At 42.0% G+C, this 18,581-nt stretch overlaps 2 protein-coding genes across 2 annotated transcripts; one reads left to right on the top strand and one right to left on the bottom strand.

The window, feature by feature from the left end:
* Positions 1-4,012: 4,012 nt before the first annotated feature.
* coq2 (coenzyme Q2 4-hydroxybenzoate polyprenyltransferase) lies at positions 4,013-9,021 on the top strand. The gene is made up of 8 exons (XM_068311439.1): positions 4,013-4,097; positions 4,510-4,894; positions 5,664-5,830; positions 6,178-6,299; positions 6,962-7,047; positions 7,143-7,276; positions 8,413-8,601; positions 8,756-9,021. Exons 2-8 carry the CDS (start codon positions 4,573-4,575, stop codon positions 8,903-8,905), a joined length of 1,170 nt encoding a protein of 389 aa, XP_068167540.1. The 5' UTR covers positions 4,013-4,097; positions 4,510-4,572; the 3' UTR covers positions 8,906-9,021.
* Positions 9,022-15,000: 5,979 nt separating this feature from the next.
* On the bottom strand, positions 15,001-17,138 carry mboat4 (membrane bound O-acyltransferase domain containing 4). The gene is made up of 3 exons (XM_068310802.1): positions 17,023-17,138; positions 16,296-16,520; positions 15,001-15,958 (listed from the first exon to the last, which is right to left on the bottom strand). Exons 1-3 carry the CDS (start codon positions 17,136-17,138, stop codon positions 15,001-15,003), a joined length of 1,299 nt encoding a protein of 432 aa, XP_068166903.1.
* Positions 17,139-18,581: the final 1,443 nt, after the last annotated feature.

An 18,581-nucleotide genomic window follows, 5' to 3' on the forward strand; every position in this document is an offset into this window, starting at 1 on the left:
TCCTCCGATAGTTCTTTGGTTAGTATGCAGTACAGTCCTACAATTATAGATGACAGTCGATTTTAAAAAAGACAATTTTTTATAAACGATTTTCTATAAATTAAAATGTGATTTATTAGCCAATACCCAATTTCTGTAGACTGTTTAAATTGAGCAGGACAGAAGTCCACAGAATTATTTTGAAACTGAATATGCTGGCCAGTACTGTAGCAGCAAGAGGGCGCAAGCCAGTGTCTTATTGTGCCGGTCCCAAGCCTGGATAAATAAGGAAGGCTGTGTCAGGAAGGGCCTATGACTTGAAACTTTTGCCAAATCAAAAAAGTGTGAATCAAATGTATGACTTCCATACCGGATTGGTCGAGGCCCAGGTTAACAACGACCGCCATTGGTGCTGTTCACCTACAAGGTGCCGGTGGAAATTGGACTACTGTTAGTCGAAGAAGGAGTGGAGTAAAGTGTGTTGTAGGGAAGAGAGAAAAGAGGAACGCCAAGAGTATAGGACTAAGAGTAGGAACGTTGAATGTTGGAACTATGACAGCAAAAGGTAGAGAGTTGGTTGACATGATGCAGAGCAGGAAGGTAGACATACTGTGTGTCCAGGAGACCAGATAAAAAGATAGCAAGGTTAGAAGTTTAGGAGCAGGGTTCAAGTTGTTCTATCATGGTGTAGATAGGAAGATAAATGGAGTAGGGGTTATCTTGAAGCAGGAGTTTCTGAGGAATGTCCTAGAGGTGAAAATAGTGTCGAAATGGTGGAAGCTGAAAAAGGGGGAGTGTTGCATTACTTTTAGGAAGGAGTTAAGACAGGCTGTGGGTGGTCAGGAGTGCTTCGAGATGGACAATTACAGCTAATGTTATCAGGGAGACAGCTAGGAGAATACTTGGTGTGTCAACTGGAAGGAAAGTAGATAAGGAGACTTGGTAGTGGAATGAGGAGGTACAGAAGTATATACAGAGAAAGAGGTTAGCTAAGAGGAAGTGGGACACTGAGAGGACTGAGGAGAGTAGACAGGAGTACAGGGAGATGCAGTGTAAGGTGAAAGTAGAGGTAGCAAAGGCCAAACAAGGGGCTTATGATGACTTGTATGCTGGGTTGGACAGTAAGGAGGGAGAGACTGATCTATACTGTTTGGCAAGACAGAGAGACAGAGATGGGAAGGACGTGCAGCAGGTTAGGATGATTAAGGATAGGGATGGAAATGTATTGACAGGTGCCAGTAGTGTGATGGGAAGATGGAAAGTGTACTTTGAATAGTTGATGAACAAGGAAAATGAGAGAGAACAAAGACAAGAAGAGGCGGCTGTTGTTTACCAGGAAGTTGCAAAGGTTAGTCAGGATGAAGTGAGGAGGGCATTGAAGAGAATGAAGAGTGGAAAGGCAGTCGGTCCTGATTATATACCTGTGGAGGTTTGGAAGTGTCCAGGAGAGGTGGCAGTAGAGTTTCTGACTGGATTGTTCAACAGGATCTTAGATAGTGAGAAGATGCCTGAGGAATGTAGGAGAAGTGCACTGGTGCCCATTTTTAAGAACAAGGGAGATGTGCAGAGTTGTGGCAACTACAGAGGAATAAAGCTGATGAGCCATACAGGGAAGTTATGGGAAAGAGTAGTTGAAGCTAGACTAAGGGCAGAAGTGAGCATTTGTGAGCAGCAGTATGGTTTCATGCCAAAAAAGAGTACTACAGATGCAGTGTTTGCTTTGAAAATGTTGATAGAGAAGTACAGAGAAGGCCAGAGGGAGCTGTATTGTATTTTTGTAAATCTGGAGAAAGCTTATGACAGGGTGCCCAGAGAGGAACTGTGGTATTGTATGAGGAAGTCTGGAGTGGCAGAGAAGTATGTTAGAGTGGTGCAGGACATGTATGAGGACTGTAAGACAGTGGTGAGGTGTGCTGTAGGTGTGACAGAGGAGTTCAAGGTGGAGGTGGGACTGCATCAGGGATCAGCTCTGAGCCCCTTCTTGTTCGCTATGGTGATGGACAGGCTGACAGACGAGGTTAGATAGGAATCTCCATGGACTGTGATGTTTTCAGATGACATTGTGATCTGTAGTGAGAGCAGGGAACAGGTGGAGGAAAAGCTAGAGAGGTGGAGGTTTGTCCTGGAAAGGAGAGGAATGAAGGTTGGCCGCAGTAAGACAGAGTACATGCATGTGAATGAGAGGGTCACAAGTGGAAGAGTGAAGTTACAGGGACAAGAGATTAAGAAGGCGGAGGATTTTGGTGAAGAAGGATGGAATAGGTGGAGAAAAGTGTCAGGTGTGATGTGTGATAGAAGAGTTTCAGCTAAAATGAAAGGAAAGGTGTACAAAACTGTGGTGAGACCAGCGATGTTGTTTGGTCTAGAGACAGTGTCACTGAGGAAAAGACAGGAGACAGAGCTGGAGGTAGCAGAGATGCTGAGGTTCTCTCTGGGAGTGACCAGGATGATTGGGTCAGGAATGAGTACATCAGAGGGACAGCACATGTTAGAGGTTTTGGAGATAAAGTCAGAGAGGCCAGACTGAGATGGTTTGGACATGTCCAGAGGAGAGATAGTGAATATATTGGTAGAAGGATGCTGAGTTTTGAACTGCCAGGCAGGAGGCCTAGAGGAAGACCAAAGAGGAGGTTTATGGATGTAGTGAAAGAGGACATGAAGGTAGTTGGTGTGAGAGAAGAGGATGCAGAAGACAGGGTTAGATGGAGGCAACTGATTCGCTGTGGCAATCCCTGAAGGGGAAAGCTGAAAGAAGAAGAAGAATATGCTGGCCAATGCCCTAAACATTGACAGAAAAAAGCAGAAGTATTGTAAAACAGCTAAAAGTTTTATATAAATACATTCATATCAGTACGATTTTTCAATCATGTAAATTTCTTTATAATACTGCACATGTTTAGTACATGTTTACTACACTGTATAGTAAACCTCGGACGTATTTTTATTGTGAAATTAGACTGTAATAAACTGTAATAGGAAGGGCTGTTTTATTTCTTTGTCGCTGGCTTTTCATTTGGGAAACTTACTTTTAACCTAACTGCAGTGGTTAATACTGTGCAATAATGTAAGTCTTCTGCGTATCACAGTAATTATATTAATAAGTCTCATAAACATTTTTGATGTACAAAATAACTTCAACCTCAAATATGTCAGTCGGCTCAGAACGTTGCAGAAACAACATTACATTGTAGAACGTTGCGTAAAAAAAGCATCGTTTCTGTTGTAGTCGGCTGTCCATTAATCCTGAGTTTTCAAATGACCGTTCTAAAAAATGATTGATTCAACTTACTTACTTAAACCACAAAAAAATCACACTCAAATGTAAGTCTACATGCTTATTGTACCTGGAGACTACTAATTATTATTTTTGTCAATGAAATACCCAAGTTACACTCTAGATTATACTCTAGACACTCTGATTATTTAAATTATTTCCATTCTAGAGAGTACTTCGCCATTATTGCAGTTGGCCAGTAACAAATATGTAGTTTTTATTTACAAGATACCAAACGCTTCTCTTTTTTGTCTTTTGATTTACATACGTCAAAGAGAACAAAAAATAGAACGAAGCTCAAAACCATTTCACAGTGTTCCAAAACACATATATATATATATATATATATATATATATATATATATATATATATATATATATATATATATATATATATATATATATATATATATATATATATATATATATATATATATATATATATATATATATATATATATATATATATATATATATATATATATATATATATATATATATAGCTATAATACATGAATTCGTCGAAGGAGACGATTAAATTACGAAAACGTCACTGAAAACACAAATCGTACAACACAACAAATGTCATCTAAAAAAAAATAAAAAATTACACACACTTGTAAACTTTTTTATTAAGAAACCCTGTTGGTTAAATACGTAATTCTAAACCGATCGGAAACACGTTCGTGAGGGTTACATTTCGCGTATGTATTTGGTTCCGAGTATTGTTTCTCCCGGAGCGATATTTTGGACGTACAACGACAGAGAATCGCTGCTGCGCTGTCGCTATGACTAGTGGATGTCCACTGTTGGATTTGTGTTTTCATGTTCCGCAGCCAACAGTGTAAGTACGGCCCTTTCAGAATTTAGTTATAGACATGTAAATGTTTATAGTGTGTCTAGCTTGAGCTAGAGATAGACGAGGTGGATTATGGGTAACGTCAATAACATGGAATGAATGACAGCGTTATACTCTTTAAGTGTCTGCCTACAACGTCACTTAGTTCTACCAGCTGATACAATTAGAAAGACACTTGGATATAAAATCACACACACACACACACACACACACACACACACACACACACACACACACACACACACACACACACACACACACACACACACACATCCCAGGATTTTTCCAGCAGATTCCTGCTTGCAGAAAAGGAATGCCTGTGGCAGCAAATCAGTCTTCTCCTTTGAAAAAACCGGCTGACAAAACATTTTGTTCATGTTGTCATTTGTGTGTTCAGGGATGCGGTTTTTTCCTCGGAAAGAAGATAACGACTACATCCATCTGACCACAGAGAAACACCATGTTCCTCGCCAGGATGACCTGCCAGTTACCTCTGAATGGCATGAAGAGGATTCACCTAGGAATTTACCACCGCTGTGTTTCCTCCTTGTCAAACTGTTTTCTCAGCACAGAGGGAGGAAGGAGACCAGATGAGCTCCGCTCAGACTCTTGCCTGTTAAGAACATTTTTTTCCAGCCAGAGTGCCATCTGCCCTTCGCATAGATGTGAAACACAGCAGTGTGGAAGGAGGTCATTCAGTTTGTCAGCAGCTGCTATTGTGAATTCTACCCCTGCACCTATCCAGCCATACCTCCGGTTGATGAGGCTGGACAAACCTATTGGTTTGTACATTCTTTTGTCATGCATCTTTCTGTCTGTGGTTATACATGATTTTAAAGACAAATTAAAATTGTTGCTAGAGGTTACTTTGTCTTGTCTACACTTCTAGTATTGCAAACTTATTTCTTTAGTCACCTGTGGATCAAAGATTATAGGGAATTTGGACAAAAAGAAAAAGTCATGTCTACTTAATAGGGGTGTAATATAAACATTTTTATTTTATTTCAGTGCTAGTTTTGAAATGCACATTTTAATAAACTTAGCATTAGCTTCAGTGTTGATGTAATTGTAAATTTTGGGATATAACTGTATAACAACCTGTTTTAAAAAGGTGAAATGTCGCATCCAATATTTTTGAGATCTGAACTCACATTTTTGTTTACAAACTGTACATCATCTTGATCCTCAGGTTAACTAAACTTAAGTTAGTTTACTTCTGTCATGGCAGCTTGGAGTTTAACAGAAAGATCTGGGAGACCTGAGTATGTATATTCAACAATATGAGTAAAATTAACTACCGGTACTAGTAAAAGAAGCTTGAAGGAAACAATAATGCTTTATCTCACATAGCAACATGAGCCCGAAAGAGTGTTTCTGTAGCAAGTACAAGTTTCTAAAGGTAAACTGCTCAGCATTAGTCACATTGTCCTGCTTAGACTTAACTCGTCGCTGTGTAAGCATTTCTGAAAAGCTCTGTTGAGATGTTGTCACTTAGATATAGTGTGTGTGTGTGTGTGTGTATGTGTGTATGTGTGCGTGTGTGTGTTGTAGGGACATGGCTGCTGTATCTCCCCTGTACATGGAGCATTGCTTTAGCTGCAGACAGTGGATGTCTCCCACATCTGGGTTTACTGGCTCTGTTTGGTACTGGTGCTCTGCTGATGAGAGGAGCAGGCTGCACAATTAATGACATGTGGGACAAAGACTTTGATAAAAAGGTAGGTCATCATGTGAGAATAGCAAGTGGCATATTTATTCATTCTGTGGTTTCTTTCTGCATCAGTTTGGTAAGACTTGTCAAGATAATTTTCAAACAGCTTAGGTTTTATTTTACTCCAGACGGCTTTTCCAATAAAATAGGTTGATAACTGGAAAATAATGTTTACAAAAGCTATACTGGTTCATAAATAAATGGCTTGTTGAGGTGAATTTTACTCACCCACATCCTCATATCCCACATAATCACAGTTAATAACTACTTTATTACAGCAGTTACAACATACAGTAATCCTATTCTTATTGTTTATAATTTTCATGTCTTATTATGATTTTTTTTTGTCTGCAGGTGGCAAGAACATCTTCTCGACCAATTGCATCAGGAGAAATTTCTCGCATTCAGGCCCTATTCTTCCTTGGAGGGCAGCTCTCTCTGGCACTCGGAGTTCTTTTGTGTCTCAACTATTACAGGTTCCCAGAGATCATTTTCTTTTTAATCTATGTTTAAAATAATAACAGCAGGGATGAAACAAATGACACTTGCTGTACATAAACATCAAACAATGTCTTTACACGTTTTGTGCATTTCGTTTATTTAAAGCATGGATAATGGCGTCATTCTGCATGGGAGAATATCCACTGGTGTCACCTGTGACAAAAATAAGTGCAATAATGGAAACATGCATAATTGCTTCATATGATGTATTGTCATGTCTATGTTAAGACAGCACATGTATACAACATGCACTGGAAGATGTTGGAATATTTTTTTCCAGGAATAGCAGCCAGAAAGCCAAAGCTGATATGAGGCTTCTACAGATTTTGTCCAGTCATAAAATTCCATTGTGTTTATAGTCCTTTGTTTATGAAATAAGGACTATAAACACGGTAGAATTTTATATATTTTAATATAAAATTCCCTCTCTATAGTAAAGAAGGAATTTTATATTAAAATATTTTGTGGTCAGTATGAAAATGCGAAAGATGAGCAGAAATGTCTTTCAAAGTTTATATCATTCTGAGTCTTTCAAGAAAGCCTCCAAAAATTGTCAAGACAGCTTTTGCACAGACTGTATACCCATTGATTTAAAATAATACAAATTTGGTTACAATTTTGAAAATTATCTTCACAGTATAGCGTTGGGTGCTGCTTCATTGTCTCTTGTTGTCACCTACCCTCTGATGAAAAGAATCACTTACTGGCCACAGTTTGTTTTGGGTGAGTAACATTGTTCTGTAGTGTCATCTAAAATTAATGCTTCCTGCAGAGCCAGAATTGGTCTCATGTTCCTTCCATTACTGTGTGTCTGTTAGGCCTCACCTTCAACTGGGGAGCGCTGCTGGGCTGGGCTGCTGTCAAGGGCTCCTGTGATTGGTCCGTGTGCCTCCCTCTGTATTTTTCAGGAGTGATGTGGACACTGATCTATGACACAATATATGCACATCAGGTGAAGCATTGAGCTCCACAGATCCGCCCAGTTGTAATTTATTTTTCCATTGAAGCACATATTTGACATGAAATAATAGCTTGTTCAGCATTTTTGGCCTAATTTATCAAAGATTTTTTTTCTGAATGCACCAGTGCTTAAACACATACAATAAGTTTAGCAATATGATCAACTAGAATGTGTGGATTTTGATATGTAGGAAATTGACGCCAAGCACCAGTGACAATGAACACGTGTTATAAATTGAATTTAATTGAATTTAATAATCTACAAAGGGAAATTAAGAACGCACACTCTAGTTTTTGTTCATCAATCAAATCACATGCATGCATGTTAGTGTGTACAGGCCCCTGTAATACACACAACCACGCACAAGGGGGCCTGTAGGCATGCAAGGGAGGTAAATTGGCAGGCAGCTCCTTCTTGGTTCACCTCAAATGAGCAATTTGTAAAGGGGACGGCACCTTGCTCAAGGGTGCCTCGCAGTGCTCCGAAGGTAAGCTGACACCTCCCTGTCAGCTCACCTCTGGGTGTTTTTTATTTATTTTTGGGTGGGAGCGGGAATCGAATTGCGTATCTTGAATTATAGGACGACCTGCTCTACCGCCTGCTCTACCACTGAGTCACTGCTGCCCCTATCAAAGTATTTTAGACACAATTCAGTTTTAGTATTCAGTGAAGCTGTGCAGTTCAACTCAGAAACAGGATTACATATTCGGGACAATTATTATGAGGTTCTCTTTCGTAATTAGATACACAATTAGACTAAATGCAAGGCAACATTCAAAACAAATGTGTGTGTGTGTGTGTGTGTGTGTGTGTGTGTGTGTGTGTGTGTGTGTGTGTGTGTGTGTGTGTGTGTGTGTGTGTGTGTGTGTGTGTGTGTGTGTGAAGTTGGAACTGTACAGTGAAATTCATGAGGTCAAGGTCTATAAGTTTGAGAAGAAACATTTACTAAATGAGTTTTACTAAATTACAGTAGCTGGTTTTCAGAATGAAAAATATTCCTTAAACTCTAGGGATCTTGTAATGATTTTGTTGTTCTCACTGTGACACATGCTGGAGAACAACTTGTGCTTCATAAATATTTAAAAGAAGGAGAATACAGACTTTAACTCCCATTCTTTGATAACTAGGATAAGGATGATGACATCAAGGTAGGAGTCAGATCTACTGCGCTGAGATTCCAGGAGCAAACCAAACCTTGGCTGAGTAGCTTTGCAGTGGCCATGATGACAGGACTGATTGCAGCCGGTGTCAATGCTGAGCAGACACTCCCTTATTATGCTGTACTGGCCACAGTAGCTGTTCACCTAAGTCATCAGGTGAGAAGTATACTGTACTGTTGTCCATGTTGAGGCATTGGTTAATCATTACAGAGGTTTAGTACCGTCAGTGACATGTTCTCTGGTCCAACTGAATTGGTCTCAAGTATGTGTTTTTCCCTTGAAATATCACATATATGCTCCTCTCTTTTAGATTTACACACTGGACATCAGCAAACCAGAGGACTGCTGGAAGAAGTTTGTCTCTAATAGAAATCTTGGACTCTTGCTGTTTTTTGGTATTGTAGCTGGCAACTTGTGGAAAGTGAGAAGAAACACAGAAAATGAAGAAGAATTCAGATGAATTGAGATAATCAGTGAACGTTTTATTACATGTGCAATCAACATAATAATGGTACACACTGTAATTTATGGTTTTCAAACCATAATTGGTACTAACAATAAAGTGATTGGGTTGTGTTTACTCATAAGATGCTATTTATATTTGTTCTTTTTGTCCATGTTCTTGTAGACGAGATGATAGTCTTGTCTACAGCTGCCTTGTGGGAAAGCAGCTGTAGTTCTGCCGTGTCCCAGCTCTGAACACACCCAACTGTTACAAATATCCATGTCCTAACAGGTCCAAGGCCTGAAGGGTAAATTCAACATGTCAAGAGTTTGACTCAAGGAGTCAACTTCCTTTATTTTATGAGTTCATGACTAATTATTTGGGTCATTAATCGATATTCAACCACATGGTCTTTTGCTTAGACAAAATATGTAATGTAAGATGTTGTTGGGACTTGCACAATTTTTGAAATTGTATGTATATGTATGTGTGTGTGTGTGTATATATATATATATATATATATATATATATATATATATATATATTTTAAAAAAGTCCCTCTCACCCTTTCAGGGTGGTATCTGTGTGTCATCCTCAAGCTCGGGTCTTCTACCAGAGGCCTGGGAGTCTGAGAGTTCTGCGCAGTATCTTAGCTGTTCCTAGGACTGCGCTCTTCTGGACTGAGGCTTCAGATGTTGTTCCAGGAATCTGCTGAAGCCACTCTTCCAGTTTGGGGGTCACTGCCCCAAGTGCTCCTACTACCACGGGGACCACATTAACCTTAACCTTCCACATCTGTTCCAGCTGTTCTTTCAACCCTTGATATTTCTCAATCTTTTCATGTTCCTTCTTCCTGATGTTGGCATCAGCTGGAATCGCCACATCTATCATCACTGCTCTCTTCTGCTCTTTGTCCATCACCACTATGTCCGGTTTGTTAGCCAGTAGCTGTTTGTCAGTCTGGAAGCTGAAGTCCCACACGATCTTAGCCTTGCTGTTCCAACCACCTTGGGTGGTATGTCCCATTGGGATTTGGGTACTTCTAGTCCATACCGGGTACAGATGTTCCTGTACACTATCACAGCTACTTGGTTGTGCCTTTCCATGTATGCTGAGCTGGCGAGCATCTTACACCCTGCTACCACATGCTGGACTGACTCTGGGGCTTCTTTACATAGCCTGCACCATGGGTCAGATTTACTGTGGTAGATATTGGCCTCTATTGCCCTTGTACTTAGGGCCTGTTCTTGTGCTGCCATGATCAGTGCCTCTGTGCTGTCTGTCAGTCCAGCTTTATTCAGCCATTGGTAGGTCTTCTTGATATCAGCCACTTCCTCTATCTGACGGTGGTACATGCCGTGTAGGTGCTTGTCCCTCCATGTCGTCTCCTCCTCCTCCGGCTTCTGCTGTCTAAGGCATTCACTGAGCAGTTCATCTGTTGGGGCCATCTTCCTGATGTACTCTTGGATTTTTGATGTCTCATCCTGGACTGTGGCCCTGATTCTCACTAGTCCTCGGCCTCCCTCTTTCCGCTTAGTGTACAGCCTCAGGATGCTGGACTTGGGGTGATACCCTCCATGCATGGTGAGGAGCTTTCTCGTCTTGATGTCTGTGGCTTCTATCTCCTCCTTTGGCCAGCTTATGATCCCAGCGGGGTATCTGATGACAGGCAGTGCATACATGTTGATGGCTCGGATCTTGTTCTAGCCATTCAGCTGACTTCTCAGGACTTGCCTTACTCTCTTGGAGGTATTTGGCTGTGGATGACTTCCTTGCGGCCTCCTCATGGTTGCCATTAGCCTGTGGGATTCCAAGGTATTTGTAGCTGTCCTTGATGTCTTCTATCCTGCCCCCTGGTAGGTTGACCCCTTCAGTTCTGATCATCTTACCTCTTCTTGATACCATCCGGCCACATTTGTCTAATCCGAATGACATCCCTATGTCGTCGCTGTAGATCCTGGTGGTGTGGATCAGTGAGTCAATTTCTCGCTCATTCCTGGCATACAGCTTGATGTCATCCATGCAGAGGAGATGGCTGATTGTTGTCCCGCTTCGGAATTGGTATCCGTAGCCACTCTTTGTGATGATGTGACTGAGGGGGTTCAGGCCTATGCAGAACAGCAGTGGTGATAGTGCATCCCCTTGGTATATGCCGCACTTGATGTTAACTTGGGCAATTGGCTTGGAGTTAGTCTCCAGGGTTGTCTTCCACTTCCCCATTGAGTTCTTGATGAAGGCTCTTAGTGTCCTGTTGATCTTGTATAGTTCTAGACATTCCAGTATCCACGTGTGTGGCATTGAGTCATAGGCTTTCTGGTAGTCAATCCAGGCGGTGCACAAGTTGGTCTGCCTATTCTTACAGTCTCTGTGTACTGCTGTCCACCAGTAGCTGGTGCTTGGCTCCCCTGGTGTTACTACCAACTCCTTTCTGTGTCCCGCTCATATATTGATCCATGTGCCTACTCATCTTAGCTGCCATGATGCCTGACAGGAGCTTCCATGTCGTACTGAGACAGGTTATTGGCCGGTAGTTGGATGGGGTAGATTCCTTCTGTGGGTCTTTCATGATCAGGACTGTCCTGCCTTCAGTCAACCATTCTGGGTGTGTCCCATCCCTTAGCAGCTGGTTCATCTGTGCTGCTAGACGCTCGTGGAGTGCTGTCAGCTTCTTTAGCCAGTATGTATGGATCATATCGGGGCCCGGTGCTGACCAACTCTTCATCTTTGACACTCTTTCTTGGATGTCTGCCATTGAGATGGTTACTGGTTCTTGTTCTGGGAGGCAGCTGTGGTCAGTCCTCAGGTCCACTAGCCACTGGGCATCAGTGTTGTGTGATGCTTTTATTTCCATATGCCCTTCCAGTATTTCTCCACCTCAGCTCTTGGTGGGTCTGGCCGGATGCTATTTCCCTGCCACTGAGAGTACACCTTTGCTGGTTGAGTGGAGAAGGTCTTGTTTATTCTCCTGGCCTCAATCTCCTTTGTGTATCGCTTCAGTCGGGTGGCCAGAGCAGTTAGTCTCTGTTTGGCAGTTTCGAGTGCTTCAGGTATGGAGAGCTTGCTGTATTTCCTGGGTGCCCCTTTATTCACCATGTTCCCCTTCTGTAGCTCGGCTAGCTGGCTGACTTCTCTCCGTGTCGCCTTTATCTTGGCCTCTAACCGTCTCTTCCATGGAGGGTATTGTTTGTTATGCCTTGTGTTGATCTTATATCCCAGCATCTCGAGGATTACTGTTGCTGTACTGTGGATCAGCTTGTTGGTCTCAGTTATGTTCCCTGTGGGGATGGTTCTTATTGCAGCATTCACATCTTCTAGCAGATCTTCTGAAGGTACTTGACAACTTAGCTTCGGTATTTGTCGGAGGCTTCAGGTTTCCATTTGGGTCACGATCTTCCTTCGCAGGTCAGCAGCTCTTGTTTTGAGGCTGTGTATGTCTCTTGGGGCTTGGTACCCAATCACGGATTGTGGGGGGGGTGATATCCCCCCGCTGACCTGGCGTCCTGGCTCCCCCTTGCCGTAGCATTGTTGTAGTATTTCATCGATCTCTAGTTGTAACAGCAGTTTTCGGTTACGAATGTTGGAACACTGGGCTAACAGCTGTTTCTTTGTTAGCCTTGATTGTGGGTTTCGAAGCATCCATTGGTCCCACATCTGCCCCATATATCCCCTCTCTCTGGGATTACTTGTGTAGTAGCATTCCAACAACTCCGTATTCTCCGCCCTTGTCCATATGTGTCTTGTTCCAGTAGCCCATTTGTCATCAGATTGCCCTGGTTCCCTAGCATCTGACGCGGACCTTGTTAACCCGGGCGACGTCCAAGCAGGTATGACTCTGTCATTATTGTGTTCACTCATATTTTTGAGGTAGGCTCGTATAGCATTAAGGGTCTTGCCTAAGGACCCTCACTGGATAGTGCCCGCCATGTCTGGGGTTCGAAACCACGCCCACGCCCTGCTGCATTCCAGACCACGCCCCTTTCTGCATTTGTGTACGTTGACTGGATATTTATACATTATATATATATATATATATATATATATATATACACACTGTTTTTCTTCCTAAATAATCCTTATAGTTGGCAGTCAATAGGATGTTATATTCATTAACAAATATAAACTGGATTACGTCACTGGATTACGTCAAGCAAAATCACCTGTTAAGAACCAGAATGATGAAATGCCGAACGTGCTCGGACAGTAACTGATAACCAGTAGTAACAATAACAATGTAGCGGGAGAAAGAAGCTTTACTTTTACAATCCACAGTTATCAGAATAAATAAAAGAAAACATCTAGGGGAGGAGGGGAGCAAAGGTCATGCTAAAAAAAATGTTTTAAAACGTTTACAACAACACAAAAACACATCACAAGCTATGACTTTCAGAGTATAAAGAAGTAAGGATGGAGATTCTGCTGTGTGCAGCTTATAAAGGTGTTTAATGTAGAATGGTGTTTCAACAGCTCTCATCTGAATCGCACAGATGAACTGCATTCACCTCCTTAGGGAGGATGGAAGGGGAAGGGAGAAAACAATTAGAATTCCTGCTGGAATGTAACACAAATATTGATAAAAATTGGGGGTTTTGAAAATCAGCTCAAAATGCAGTGTTCCAAAACTAAGAAAAATAGTTTCAAAACACTCAATAGTTTTTTTCTACCCATGTTCTTGTAGATGAGATGATCAGAATCGCCGCTTATCTTCCTTGTGGGTCAAGGGTCTGCTGGAGCATATCCCACCCAGCGATGGGCACTGCTCTCTTAATACAATCAATTTTCTTTATAGTCATATTTGTTAACATGCCTTTATTGGAACAAACTCGTCTGCCCTCTAAATCAGACACAAATCGTTTCCCCCTCCAATGAACTCTTAATTTTTTCATGAAATATCTTTTTCAAGGTACTGCAGTAAGTCACGACTTTCATCTGCAGAAAGATCTTTCTTTCTGCTCATGTTGCATGAAACATGACTTATAATAATGTATAATAATGTGGAACAACTTCCTCAAGTATCCATCCATCCATCTTCTCCCGCTTATCCATAGTCGCAGGGTCGCAGGGGCAGCAGCTTCAACAGGGAGCCCCAAACTTCCCTTTCCCCGGCCACATCCACCAGCTCTGACTGGGGGATCCCAAGGCCTTCTTAGGCCAGTGTTGAGATACAATCCCTCCACCTGGGTCTTGGGTCTGACACGAGGTCTCTTCCCAGCTGGATGTGCCAGGAACACCTCCATAGGGAGGCACCCCGGAGGCACCTGCCCCACCTCGGCTGACTCCTTTCCACGCAAAGGAGCCCCTCACGAATAGCACTGTTTCTCACCCTTTCTCTAAGGGAGATACCAGCTATCCCCCTGAGAAAGCCCATTTCCACCGCTTGCATCTGCATTCTCCTTCTGTGATCTCCTCACCTACGGTCATCGCTCATGACCATAGGTGAGGGTAGGAACTAAGATTGAACGGTAGATAGAGAGCTTTGCTTCTCGGCTTAGCGCCCTCTTTGTGGCAACAGTGCGGTAAAACGACTGCAATACCCCTCCTGCTGCCCCAATTCTCCGTTCAATCTCACATTCCATTGTTTCCTCACTCGTGAACAGGACCCCAAGATACTTAAACTCCTCCACTTGTGGAAGGACCTCATTCCCCACTCGGAAAAGGCAGTCCACCCCCAATTTCCTCAAGTATTGTCCTGTTATTTAGGCTCACATGGCAAACAAATCATCAAACCTCAGATTGATGTTAGTAACCTAAACTGACAGGCAAAGCAACGCAAATCAAATGTTTGTTTTATCCAGTTTGCATTTGCATGCTAATTTGGAACACAGCATATAATTGCTTTAGAAAACATTCGACTTCAGAAAGAAAGAAAGAAAGCATAGTTTATTGATCCCCAAGGGGAAATTACATTGTCACTCAGGTGTACATTTTTTGTGTTAGTTTTTTTTAAAATTGCAAGATTCCTTTTGCCAATTAATTATGGTTCATTCATAGTTCATGGTGATTGATATGCTTTTCTGTGTAAACAATAATAACAGCCAAGAAAAGAGCAGCAATACAATACACTTAGACAATTGCAGAGGTTCCTATTTTCAAAAATGTGTATGAGTGCATACTCACAGGTGGACAGTGTCGAGTCTTGATAAAAGAAAGAGCATGATAACATTAAGAAGTGGGAACAGACCAATGTATGTTGTACACAAAAGCCTCAAACCAGACATATCTCTTAACTCAACAGCCATAACAATACAAGAAACAATCATTTGCGTGTTTATCCAGCTTAAAAAATGGTAAATTTTCCTACACATTGACGAAAGCCTGGGGTGCAGGTATCTGTATATATGATAATCAGCTTTTACAGTTGCTGCCCAGGTCAAAATTCCCACAAAGTGACCTAAATGCAAACCATGCCACCACAGGGAGAAACTAAAGGTCATGAACAGCGGGAAGTATTTGCACCTCATGTAAACCAGTCTGCGCAACCATGAGGCCGTTGTCGCGTTCCATTGCCGAGCAAACTCCGACATGCGGCTTGATGACTCTGTGGACCAGATATCTCCGTCAGATAGTTTGTTCCGGTCTGGACAGTCTCCTGACAGATTCTCCCAAAAGCCAAACCCGGCTGCGTTATTGAGACATTCGCTGATCTTCCAGTGAGAATAATATCGGATCCTCAAAATCATTGCTAGACCCCAAACCCATAGGAAACCATAGAAAGTGATGGACTTGTAGGAATCGTAGATGCAATATCTCAGAAAATAGATAAGACAATACCTTAAACCCACCAGCAATAACACATGCACCATCTTTAGGAGGACCACACACAGCGGGTTAGGTGAAGGGTTCAACCTGATATCTGCTATTCGGGACACAAATTGGCTGTAGGAGAACAAAGGGCCACCAAGCAGTGTGGTGAAATTGAGGACATAGCTGATGAGAGGGAGAAGCATCACCAAAGTCTTCCTTTTGCATGAAGCATTTAATGTTAATATGACTCTATTCTCCATGAGGTCCATGGACACAGACGTGATTCTTTGAGTGAGCAGCATCAAAGACGACACTGCTAGAAACAATCTGAAATCAAAAAAGGAATAAATGTTTCAAATTTTGTACATATTTTATGTTTTCCCTTGAACATAGAGCAAAATAACATTCAAATTAGTTTCAAAGTTTGTCTCAGTGAGGTCTTACTTTCTGTGAATTCACTTATAATGAGATTGTTTTGTCAAAATATTTGTTTGTATTTTTGTATTTGTATTTGTTTTACATAATATGTAAAATTCTTAGATGAATTCAGTGTAGTGATAACAAAGCCACATATCAATAGATTTATCCTTTAAACATGTGAATTATGGTCCAGATAGTAAAGATATTGTCAGCTCACATACTGATGAGCTCATGGGATTTGTACCTAATGCAGACATTCTCGTGCAGGTAGTATTCCCTGTACTGGATGATCAGGTGCCAGAATGTTTGCCACAACATCTGGATAGCGAACGCCCAGGCATGGATACAGCTGGGATCCACAGAGCACACAAGTAGGATAAAGGCAAAGGCAGGAAGAAACAGAAGCATACTGTAGATGCCCATTGTGACGACTGCCAGGACACATCCTCCAACTGAAACAAACACATATCTGTAGAAAAAAAATATGCCGGTGACTCAAATGCTAGCATCAACTGTATTAACTGCTTGGTTGAATGACAGAAAACTAAACAGCAACTATTTTGATTTGGCAGGAGGGATGTCTAAGTTATTCTGCTTTTTCACTTTGTCTGATTTTTCATTTTTCCTTTTCTTATTTTTTCATGTATGTCTGTGGACTGATCTACTGTATTATCTCATATTGTTTTATGTAAACTCATAACCACAAATAACTAAGTTGCTTTAAAGATTGAAAATTAATGTAAAAGTTATGTACTGTATTCTGTTACAATGCTGCAGTCCTGCTGTTGTCTTTTGTTCTTGCAAAGCCATGCATGCATACAAATCAAGTCAATATCAATTAAATGTTGCTGTAAATGTATATTAAATCACAAAATTATGAGTGTCGTTTCCAACCGTACGCTCCATGGAGCTCTTTTATCCATTTTTTTTTACAAAAACACATAGGAAATAACAAAAATGTAATTACATACCTATATGTCAAAGACAAGTATCCCCATTTGGTGAGAAAATAAAACAAAAATGCACCTGGAAGTGAAAAACATTGGTGTATTAAAAACTGATGATGTTCCCACACCTGATCAAACATTGCTGACAGAAGCGACTGACAGACGTTTGGCGCTGACTGCCATATTAAAGCGGTGAAATATTGGTTTTAGCTGGACTGATTCATTGTCATTTCACATTTTGATTGCATTAATGTAGTTGCTCTTGTTTGCTATTGTAACAGAGTATTGATAACACTCATTCTTTTTTTTTTATCATCAGCAGCAGTGTGGGCTACAGAAGCATTTTGTTAGTTTGCACTGCCAGCAAACAAAAGAAGTGTGGTTTTTTTTTTTTTGTTTGTCTTCCTCTCCATCTCACAGTGACAATGCAGTGACTCAGGCATGCAATTATTGCTTTGTTATTACTCTGTTACCCCTAGAGCGGATACCGTGGTCACTCTAGAAAGAAAGTCAGTCAGTCATTTTCTAACCTGCTCAATCCACTAACGCAGGTCGTGGGGGAGCCGGTGCTTATCCCGGCAGTCTCAGGGCGTGAGGCGGGGGACACTCTGGGCACGACGCCAGTGTACCGCGGATTCACATAGAAACAAGCAATCATTCACACACACACTCACTCCTATGGTCAATTTGGGACCGGCCAATCAACCTGAAGCGCATGCTTTTGGAGGTGGGAGGAAGCCGGAGAACCCGGAGAGAACCCACGCAGACACGGGGAGAGCATGCGAACTCCGCACAGAGTGGGACTCGAACCCGGGTCCGCCGTGTTGTGAGGCATCAGCGCTAACCACTGCACCACCGAGCCACATATTTTAAAAAAACACGTGAAAATTTTTTTTCATGATCTTTTACTGGTGTCAAACTTTGGAACAAACTCGACAACAAAGTTAGGAGCCTATGAACTCTATCTGCCTTTAAAAAACTTTCAAAAACTTAACTTTGCAAGGTTATTTCCACCTACATTCCACTGTAGGTGGAAGCAACAACACGGCAGGTCAGGAGGTGGTCCCCGGAAGCAGAGGATATGCTGAGGGACTGCTTCCAGACCACCAACTGGGATGTTATTGTGGGCTCACACGGGGAGGACATTGAGGGGGCAGCTCAGTGTTTTACAGACTACATGAACTTCTGTGTGGACACCGTGGCCCCTGTCAGGACAATCAGGTGTTACAGCCAACAACAAACCATGGGTAACCAAGGAAGTAAAGGCTGTCCTGAACAGGAAGCGGGCGTTCAGGAGCAAGAACGAGGAGGAGATGAGGAAGGCCCAGCAGGAAGTGAGACTCTGCCTGAGGGAAGCCAAGGAGGCGTACAGGAGGAAGCTGGAGAAGCAGCTGGGGCGCAACCAGGTGCGGGAGGTCTGGAATAGGATGAGAACCATCACCGGACACGGGAAAGGGCGCAGCACTGTGGAGGGGAATATTGAACGAGAGAATGAACTAAACAGCTTTTTCAATCGGTTCAGCTCCCCCACCACTCCCTGCTCCTCGTCCCAGGCCTCTTCTGGTCCTGCAAACCGCTCCACT

This window comes from Antennarius striatus, chromosome 3 (assembly GCF_040054535.1).
Source record: "Antennarius striatus isolate MH-2024 chromosome 3, ASM4005453v1, whole genome shotgun sequence".
NCBI classification, from domain to species: Eukaryota; Metazoa; Chordata; class Actinopteri; order Lophiiformes; family Antennariidae; genus Antennarius; species Antennarius striatus.